A 10,887-nucleotide genomic window follows, 5' to 3' on the forward strand; every position below is an offset into this window, starting at 1 on the left:
CCGACAGTCACCATGCCAGTGACAAACCCTTGGAAACGATGAGAATTCAGTTTTGTCGATGCTATGGTCCCTTTCATGATAACAAATGTATTTTTGGCTTCTATAAAAAACATGTACCTTTTCCCTTTCAAAGATCGAGACTTTTTTGGGCCTTGCTGCACCTTTTCCCTTTCAAATATCGAGAGTTTTTTGGCCCTGCCCACACCCTAGAGGTAATATCTATCCGCTTTTCATTATTTTATTTAAATGTCTCGTGATTCCTACTTGCTGTCTGATAAGTGGTTTCAATATGTGGTGAAACATAAACATAAAATTAACAAAAATTAACATAAAATGGATTTCCATTTTGTATATCCAATGTGATGTTTGATGTCGCAATAGTAATGACAGCGTATTTATCAGTTCTCAATGAAGAGATTCCAGGACTTTGTCTCTGGATGAATGTCTGATTGAATCTTTGATTGATGTTTGCTATAATCAAATAATCAAATAAGTAAGAAGTGTAAAATACAATCACATCATCACAAAAAACAGACGTGCTGGGCTGAAAAAGTTACACTGTCTTAATGAGATATTACATGGGGGTATAGATTTCAATTTTCAAGTAAATTATCCTGTTTATAAATAGATATTTGGATAAGTCAAAACTTGGTCCGATCTACTGGTTGTTGGTCCCCGAAATGTCCTTAAACCATTAATAAAACAATTTAATCGTTATGCAGTAATCTGAAGAATAATCTAAACGCAATTGAATTATCTTTCGTTTATTTTGAAATTTTATTACTGTACTTACATTGTATGCACTATATGCATATTTATTGAACGGTGCATGAAATCATTATCATTTGTAAATTTGCATACATTTAAAAATAAATCACCAAAACGCATTGTCTTTACGGTATAGAAAAAAATTAACAAAATGATACGTTGACACTTCAATAGACTTTCATATTTTTGATTATTCTGATTATTTCTGACGTATCGATTTTGTTTTCAGGAATAGTTAAAGCAAGTATTAATATAGCTATAGGCTTACTATAGAGAAGAAAGTAAAATTTCTATTCATCACTGTGATTATATGATATCAAGGACTCGAGGACGCAAAGCATGTTGAAAATACGTTGTTTTAAGTTGGAGTGTACATAAGAATAGCATATAAAGAAATGGAAAAGATGTACGTAAATTGGTGTTTTCCGCCGACACGTGTCATGTATGAGGTTTTGAAAATTGTAGTCTGACAATTTTTCTATACTTCCCTTAGCCAGAGGTCTAACGTAAACGTTAATTGGTTGGGGGGGGGTGCATATTCACATATTCCGTTGTTCCCTTCTGATTTCTTTTGAAAGTGAATTGAATTTCAAAAGAAATCAGTAGGGCACAACTGAATATATGAATACAACCACCCCCCTAATTAACGTTCTAGTTACGTCTCTGCCCTTAGCGTAATATAACCTTTATATAGTAATGACATGATCGAGAACTCTGAAAAATTCTTTGTAGTTTACATAAAAATTTATGGCGTAATGGCTACGTGCAGTAAGGGATCTTGGCAAAAGTTCCTCACGTAAATCAATAAGTATTGTTGCGTTATGTTGAGTCCATGTATAAGTAATGTTTTTGACAGTAATAACGCGTATAATTTATGACGTATCATTACAAACTAAAGTTGCATATACTTCATCCGACCACATGGGATAACGGCGGAGCTCTTTAAGTTATTATTTATTAAAATTTTATTTGTTCCTTTTAGGATGCTATCATTTTGAAAAGCTAGTCGCGCATCTGAATAGAGCGTTATGCGAGAAGAGCTGTTTTCGTTTTTATTTCCCTGAATTGACAGGCGAAAATGCTTGTTATCTGAATTGGTCAGAGTCAAAAGTAATGTTCCAGAATGATCAAGAATGCACTCTATTTCGAGCTATCTAAACGAAACGCAGAACTCTATTACAAGCATCCCTTATGGAAATTCTATGAATAAACTAAAGGTAAGATTTTTGAAGTTGTAATTGTGCCTATAGAAATCTAACAATGCAAACAATGTCCGATAAATCTCAAATTTCACATTTAAATCATATTTTCTTCGTTTAGACAAAAAAATAATGCAAGAAAAGTGCAATAAGCAAATTCTGTATAAACACAAATGTAATTGAGTTAGAAAAGATAATTATTTACCATCGTCTGAATTGCACTCCAAATCATAAATTCCATTGCAAGAATGAAGTGGACTCATTAACTATGGGGCATTGTTTGATCTTTCGACCGATTTCTATAATCAAGTTCTTGGAGAATAGTAAATGCTTTTAATATAATTCTCCTCGAAAGCAAGTCTTATGTTTGTGATAATTATTGTGTCCTGTTAAAGGAGAAGTAAGAGGTTTCTATGTTATTTTCTTTTTAATATTTTTTGAACGTTAATTGCGTTAAATACAATGTTTCATCACCCATTGGCTACATTTGGGTCAATAAGATTCCTGAGCTCTGATGCATGTGAACAGTTTTTTGACATGCACATCGCTATATATATTTACTGTATAGTATAAAGATATGTTTTCATATTGTGCATACTATTAAGCGATTTGTAACTATGATGTTGCGTACAAATTAGCATATTTTTCTCGTTTGACATCGATAGTCATTTTTAAAAAGTACATTGTCAAAATTAAAAGCACCTTACTCCTTACAATCGATTAATAAAAATTAAAAGATGATTTTTTGATACACCGAGGCTAAATAACGTAACATATTAAAGAAATTTTTATCATTGATACCCTTAGGTTAAATAATTGTAAAAATAACTTTTTTTGAAAAGCATTGTTTAATAATTTAATTTGAATATTTTTGATGGCATAAAAAGTGAGTACTTTCAAAAAATCTAGTAGGAATCCATAGATTTTATGATTGATGCACGATTATACTTAGAAAATTAATGAAGACGTCATAATATAATTTAGGAATAATTATACTTAAAACCTAAAAAGTTTAGGTCATGGTTGCTACATAAATGCTAATCAGCATTAAATTTTCTTTAAATGGCATGCAACTCAACCTAGCATTATAAGCTTCAATATTCTGTACAAAAAGTGACGATGTCATCGATATCTATCACATAACGAAATGAGATGGCCATGTGTCTTTCAAAACCTTAAATTAATAAAAGATGGGTAACATATGTAGCAAGCTTCGAGATTAAAAAATAATAATTACTGTAGTTCTTGGTCACAACACTATTAAATATATACTATGTAGTAAAAATATTTGTGCGGACGAAAGAAATTCAAATAATATGGCACAAAACTTATTGTTCTTACATATTATGAGATATTGCATTTAATCCTGTTTAAAGGACGAAAGAACATGGGCAGCTAATAACAGTATGAACAGAAACAAGGTGACAGCCATAGCAGCCTGCTTTTCCGGTGGTATTGGCGTCTTGGTTGTGCTTGTCTGCTTGTTTGTCAAATGGAATAGAAATAGACTGAAGTAAGTTCGATAAATGACAATACATATACTACAATTGAGTAACAATACCGACAATGTATTGCTCTTTTTTCATAGGAAATCTGCTAGCAAACAAGTGAATACAGGTTATTATTGAAATTAACTAAATATGAAATTTCAAAAAGATTAGTTGCACGCTCTTTAGAGGTTACTGTAGTGAAAACATGAAGACACAAGATTCCACATTACAGCTGTTGCTTTCGCAAATCCTAGAAAGCTTCCCAACTCAACTATTTACATCAAAGTTTTAGGCTGCGGCTAAAATATTTTTCTTTTAAATTAAAAATACTTTGGTTCATTGACGCAGCCAGCCGGCATTTTTGGTCCCGCCATGCAAGTTTTTTTTGTGTTCACTCACTGCAAAAACAATAGATGGCTATAGAAATAAACAATGATCTAAAATTTAGATAGCTATACCAAAACTTGCGGACTGGCTACGCTACTTCTTTGGTGTCATACAGAATCTGTAACGATTGAAAATCATTAGACTTTCAACAAAATAGCAACATCTCATCTATGGCTCACAGTGGTGTCACAAAAGCCATAAATAGTGGGGGTATTTTCTCATATGCATGTTTTGTTGTATTAAGGCCCGTTACAAACGTGTAACTTTACATTTGCCAAATGCATTGAAGAAAAAGTAAATTAAAGTTCGACGTTTTAAACGAGCCTAGGTTTTTTGAAATTAGTTGTTTGGTAGGGGTTATAATAGGGATGTATGAGTTCACCCGCCCCAATTATGGAGATTGCAAGCTAGTCCTGGCAAACACAATAGTTTCAATTCGACTTAAAACTTATTGATGTTATCTAGTAAAAGTCCTTTTGATTTCTGAAGTGCAAGCCTCTGCTATATTAATAAATTTTATTTTAGATGCACAAGATGCACAAGAGACCATTGAAGCACCAGAGACTTCGGAAGAAGACATGCTGTGTATGCACCCCAATCCTTTATACAGAGAAAACCATCAACTGATTACAGCTCAAAATGATTCAAGAAAAAAAGCACAAAACGACAAAAAACGAAATGGACTTCATAAAGTAGTATATTCTGATGAAATATGTCCGGTTATGACTGATGATCCCATTTCTACAACGAGCAACACCATCGTGGATAGACCCGTTAAAAGTTTTGAAAAACCACCATCAACCAAATACTATTCGGAGATGGAAGAATCGCTTGAAGAATTGGAGCTAAGCGATTCTATGGATAGAAAACGGCGTATACTCACCAAAGCGCTGTCAAAATCACCTGGTACTCCTCTTCAAACTGCTGACTTCCCCTATGGTCAGGGTATAGACACATCGAAGGCATTTGAACCTTATCATTACGTTACAATTGACCTATCAATGAATTACGACCGTGAAATGGAAGAGGAACTCCAGTTACTCGTGGACAATGCGAGGTGAGCAAAATTTGCTGACGAAGAGTTGCAGGATGGGACAGGGGCGGATCTAGGGGTAGGCACCATAGGCAAGTGCCTATGGTGAAATTACCAAAATATACTTCGACTTAGATTCGATACGAATTTATCGAATTATGAAACTATGAATAGCACTTTATCGCAGTCAAATCATCTGACTTTTGTTTAGAAATGTTGTGCAATTAAATGACGTAATTTTGATATGAATCGTAGTCCAGATGCGTATGATTATCTATAAAGCTCCGTGTCGTTAGGCAAAGCAGCCATTTTGCCTAAGTCAAGAAGGCGATCTAGCCATTTGATTGGTTGTTAGCAATTTGCCTAAACAAGATGAATATGCCTAACTTGACATCGTGTATAGGTATTCTGATTGGGCAATTTTTTGCAACCGTATGCTTTCATTGGTCAATTTTTTTTGCCTAACTTGAGCAATTCCAACCAATCATTGCTGTTGATAAGCATAGTTGAGCTAGGCAAATTAGGCAATTGAAAATTAACATACACTCGTATTGTTTCTGAACAGCCTCTGTGCTCAGTTTACGGTTTTGTGATATTTTATAATGTCTTCATTGTGTTGTGGTAATTTATACGAGACTGCTCAGTCTGCGTTGGCCAAAACGATTTAAAATGCCTTAATGAGCTTTATTCTCGTTTATTGGTCGACGTTCGACCTATGTTTACTAACGAGCAGCTGTTAGATAGAATTTATGACCCCGACCATACTCTGTGTCGAAATTTTGGAGCTGAAATATATGTGCCAAAGCACGCTCATGACGGAAAGACTTGTACTGCAATAAGGTAAATATATTATAATTATATATATCGTATTGTAGTATTTATATATACGTGTAAAATGGTTAAATCTCAATTTCGCTAGGCTATATCTTTGTCTACAGTCAGCAATTCATTCATACAATGCAATCAATCTACCAAACAAAATATTAATTTCTTTTCTTGAATATTTTTTAAGATCTGAAACTTCTGGCAATTGCCTCTACAGTTCAGCTTCCCTAGTTCTGGTAGGTAACAATGCATTGGTCCCTACTTTGCGAATTTTAACATCGCTTGAGCTATTTATTCATGCTGCTTTTTATGTTCAACACCCATGCTTTTTGTCTGTTATAAGTGAGCACAGTGATTACTTTGCCCAAAGCTTAAACAATCTTTTGCCTTTGTCAGTGTCTAAAGAATGTTTAGACACTGGATATACAACAGATGAACTGGTAAAACAGGAGGCTATTTTAAATTGTAATGACCAGAAATGGTCATCTTTTCTTTGTATTTTGGGCCTATCTTCTGTTTTAGGTAGAAAAATTCATACTTTTTATCCTGATTCTGGTGAAAGTAGATATAAATTGTTATTTATTCGTATTGTTCAGCCCCGGTTATTAAGCCAAAGAGGTTTGGATGCTATTAATATTTTGTTTTGTCATGAAGGATCTGTACAACCAGGTGAGACTTTTCAGTCTAATCATTTTGTGCCTCTCATTTTCCATGCCCACAGGTTGAAGCGAAAATTGTCTAATTCCTGTACACAGTCTAATTCTAGCAGCTCAACAACAGAGAAACGAAAATTTGTCAAAATTTTTCCAAATATTGCACGAAAAACAGTTAACATTTCAAATTTTTTTACTTCAACTAATAGGCCTGCTGCCCAACCAACTTTTAAAAGGATGCCCAATGAGAGTTTTTCTTCTGCTGCAGCTCTTGCTCAGACATTAAATAAAGCCAATAGTCTTTTGCTTCACACATCATCCCAGGAACTATTGCCTGGTATTCCAACTTCTGGTGATATGCAACCTGTTGTTTTAACCCATAATTTTGATGTTTCCTTGTATATGGAGAAAGTTAAGGGTATGGATAATTCTGAAAGATGTCATTTGATAAAAAATGTATATAAACCAGATAAAAAGTATCATTTTCCTAAATCTAATGGCAGATCATTTAGGCATGATTGGCTAGACCAGCATGAATGGCTTTGCTATTCACTTTCACAAAATGGTGCGTATTGTCTATCGTGTGTGTTGTTTGGCAATAGATTCCCAGGCAAGGCCAGTAAAGTAAAAAAGTTGTTTACTGAACCTCTTCAAGATTGGAAGAATGCTAAATGCTCTTTCACTCAACATGCTGGAAAAAGTAAAGGGAGGGAAGTCGGTTTGCATGCATCCACATAACCAATTTTTGATGCTTTGCTTTCCCAAATATCAGGTACTCTGCAGCCTATCGAGATGATCATGGATGCTGGTATCAAGAAAGAAATAGAACAGAATAGGGAAATACTATATCCAATTATTGATTCTGTCATTTTTTGTGGACGTCTAGGTTTACCTCTTCGTGGGCATCGTGATGATTCCAAGTATCACCCTACTGTTGGTTGTTATTCATCTGGAGGGGTTGGTAATTTCATTGAAACACTCAATTATGGAGTTAGGAGAGGGGATAAAGTTTTAGAAAATCATTTAAATAATTGTGGTAAGAATAGAAGTTATATTTCTAAAACAAGTCAAAATAAAATCATTAAATGTTGTGGCCAGGTAATCAGTAATCAGATTATTTCTGATATCAAAAAAAGTAAGTTTTTTTCTGTTATTGCTGATGAAGCATCTGATTCTTCACATAAAGAACAAATGTCTCTTGTTTTGCGCTTTGTTGATACCGATATGAATATCAGGGAAGAATTCATTTCATTTCTTTTTTGTAAATGGGGACTAAGTGGTGCTCAACTTGCCAAGCTACTTTTAGAGGCTCTAAAGGAACTGACTTTATCAATAGATGATTGTAGGGGGTAAGGTTATGATGGGGCTGGTTCAGTTGCTGGTTGCACTAATGGTCTAGCAGCTCAAATTTTAAAGCTTAACCCAAAGGCTCTTTATACACGCTGCTATAGTCATAGGTTAAACTTATCCATTTGCGATTCTTTGAGTATACGTGTTGTCAATGATATGTTGAAACATGTTAACAATGCCACTAATTTTATTAAAATTTCCCAAACTCGCAATATTCCCTTTGGAAAACATATACGTAATTCAGAAACAAACTCGAAAAAGACTAGATTAACAGACGTTTGCAAAACTAGATGGGTAGAACGTATCGAAGGTTTAGATACATTCCAAGAGCCTTTTGTACCTGTATACACCACCCTTAACGATATGTCTGAAAATCTAGATGGTGAGTTCAAACCGTCGCTTCAGTCTGATGCCTCATCTTTGTTTCAGCTTATTGACAGGTTTGATTTCGTCATTGCTTTAGTTATCACGAGAAATATTCTTGATTCAACTCTTCCAGTAACACAGTTATTACAGGGTAAGAGTATCGATATAATGGATGGTATTCATTTAATTTCAACTTTGAAAACTGAGGTGGTGAACATGAGGAATTCATCTGATTTTTATCATGACACCTGGTATGACGAAGCGCTTGAACTGGCAGCAAAAGTTGGCATTGAAGAATGGAAACCAAGAACAGTGCGCAAACAAACGACCAGGGAAAATATTCCCCACACAACCATTTTTGAGTATTATAAACGTGCAATTACTCTTCCTCTACTAGATCATTTGCAGTCTTCTTTAGAATCACGATTCGACCTTGAGAGTGTGAATGTCTATAAAGGCCTTAGCATTGTACCGACGAAAATGATGTCCATGACAAGAGATGGGGTGGATTGGAAAGAGCCATTCAAAACTGTGGCTAACTTTTATTATGATGATTTGCCAAATCCTTTGGCCTTAGATGCTGAACCTAGGTTGTGGTACACTTATTGGGAGACCCACTGCGGCCTCCTTCCTGATAACATTGCCCAGACTTCAAAATCTGTTCATTTCGCCGGATTTGAAAACATTAAAATTTTACTACGTATTTTAGGAACGCTCCCCATTACCTCTTGTGAATGTGAACGATCCATTTCTTCCCTTAGGACACTTAAAAACTATCAGCGAAGTACCATGGTTGGGGAACGCTTAAATGGTTTGGCCTTGATGCAAATTCATCAGGAGATTGTACCAGATATTGGTGAGGTTATTAATACTTTTGCTGTTGGAAATACAAGGCTAAAATTTGCAAGAATTTATTCATATCCTAGTTTTTTATTTTGTTGAAATGTCCATATGTTAACCATTTATTGTGCGTTGTACACAATAGTAACGTCAAGAGAATTTGCATCAAACTAATAGCTCGCCCGATAAAGGTTTTTTTCCCTATATACATTCCAATCTTAAAACTGTTGAGTACGTGTATGGTACTCGACCGTTGTGGACATAAATTTACTTTCACAAAAATTGTTAAGCATAAATAGAATAATTTTTCCTTACACCAAATTTTAGTCTTCACAAAGACTCTTTATACAAAGCTTTATTTTGACTATTACATTACATTTACATTCTGCTCATTTGTTGGCAAATGAGAGTGCACATTTTAGGTGGGGGGTAAAGGGTTGGAATTGACTGGGATGGTGTAAGAAACTGAGCAATCTTACATCCATGAAATGTCCCACATAGTCACCCATTTCTAACCAAACTCCTTTTGCTATTTGCTAAAGGTGTGAAAGGCGAGTTTCTGGCGCCTTCAAAACCAGAGTGCTCATTTTAGGTGGGGGTAAAGGGTTGGAATTGACTGGGATGGTGTGAAAAATTGAGCAATATCACATCCATGAAATATCCCATATAGTCACCCATTTCTAACCAAACTCCTTTTTCAAAGGTGTGTAGGCAAACTTCTGGCGCCATAACCAGTCTGCTTAATTCGGCTCTCACAGGGCTGTCCATGCCGGATCACGATTTTTTGTTTTGCGTTAAAGTGTTCCTAGGCATGCTGATGAGCCCTGATATGGGGAGAAACAGTCTTGTGTGCATTCAATATTCTGAATAGTGAAAATCAACGACCTTGTGATATGTAAGTATAGATATACAATGTTTTTATGTATTTATACGATTGAGATCTACAAGATTCTGCATAGCTGAATGATTAGACTGTTTGATTTAAACAATTTATCGAAAGCATAAATAGTGTAGTATGTTTTGCAAAGTATGACGTCATAGGTTTAGCACTGAATGACGTCATAATGTTTTGCCTATGGTATCCAAAATCCTAGATCCGCCCCTGGGATGGGATACCATCCATTTCTAGCAATGGTTACGCCGTACCCCGAGGATGCAATGCCCAGTCAAATGAAGAGAGGAAAGTGGACAACGAGAACTCTAACTTCAATTTTGAAGCCACACAATGGAAAGCACACTATGAAAATCTACAACCAAGCGATCTCGGTTATATTGCTCCTGAAGAAGTCAACGTTCCTTCTCCCAAATACAGATTTCACAACATACTTAATGAAGCAAACGAACATTACGACCAACCTTCACCTCAGAAATATCTGTCAGCAAAATCACGTGATCCTACGACGAAGACTACGTATAGCGATAAACATTATTATGGAAACAACACAAATGAACATATGACAAACGAACATTACGACCAGCCTTCTCCCCAAAACTACCTTTCAACAATATCACGTGATGCTATGATAAAAACTTTGTATACTGAGGGACATTATTATGCCAATGACACATTCATTAGAGTAAACAATTCAAAAAATCTTTCGTTGAAAGAAGGAAAGAAGATAGACGAAGAAAATTACGTTGACATGAATTGCGTATGATCTCCTAAAGGTTCCAAATTTTATCTACGACGAGCGTTAACGACATTTGCAGACAGACTAAGCCCTGGTGGACGTTCTTATTCGACGCTTGCCATATATGCATATTTAAGGGCAAAAACCAACTAAAGATATAAAAGAATGTTTAGAAAACAAAATATTGTTTTTCGTGCAGGAAGTATATATAAACTAAGAGTGGCGTGGTCACCATGTCTATTTTGGTGTTATTTTGTGTTTTATTTTTCAAAACTTATCACTTTTTTAGAAATCGTTTGGCTTTGTTGTACGTGAGTAAACTAAATTGGCATAACAGGAAAAAAA

The 10,887-nt window shown here is 35.0% G+C and overlaps 1 protein-coding gene across 1 annotated transcript; it reads left to right on the plus strand.

The window, feature by feature from the left end:
* The first annotated feature begins 1,942 nt into the window (after positions 1-1,942).
* On the plus strand, positions 1,943-4,905 carry LOC124457113. The gene is made up of 4 exons (XM_047007402.1): positions 1,943-1,985; positions 3,344-3,480; positions 3,556-3,584; positions 4,370-4,905. Exons 1-4 carry the CDS (start codon positions 1,971-1,973, stop codon positions 4,903-4,905), a joined length of 717 nt encoding a protein of 238 aa, XP_046863358.1. The 5' UTR covers positions 1,943-1,970.
* Positions 4,906-10,887: the final 5,982 nt, after the last annotated feature.

This window comes from Xenia sp. Carnegie-2017, unplaced genomic scaffold, assembly GCF_021976095.1.
Source record: "Xenia sp. Carnegie-2017 unplaced genomic scaffold, XeniaSp_v1 HiC_scaffold_6, whole genome shotgun sequence".
NCBI lineage: Eukaryota > Metazoa > Cnidaria > Anthozoa > Malacalcyonacea > Xeniidae > Xenia > Xenia sp. Carnegie-2017.

Excerpts from the sequence above, each read along its gene's own strand:
- LOC124457113 (XM_047007402.1), top strand. Across the intron at positions 3,481-3,555 it reads TGGAATAGAAATAGACTGAA|GAAATCTGCTAGCAAACAAG; the intron begins GTAAGTTCGATA and ends CTTTTTTCATAG. Across the intron at positions 3,585-4,369 it reads TAGCAAACAAGTGAATACAG|ATGCACAAGATGCACAAGAG; the intron begins GTTATTATTGAA and ends ATTTTATTTTAG.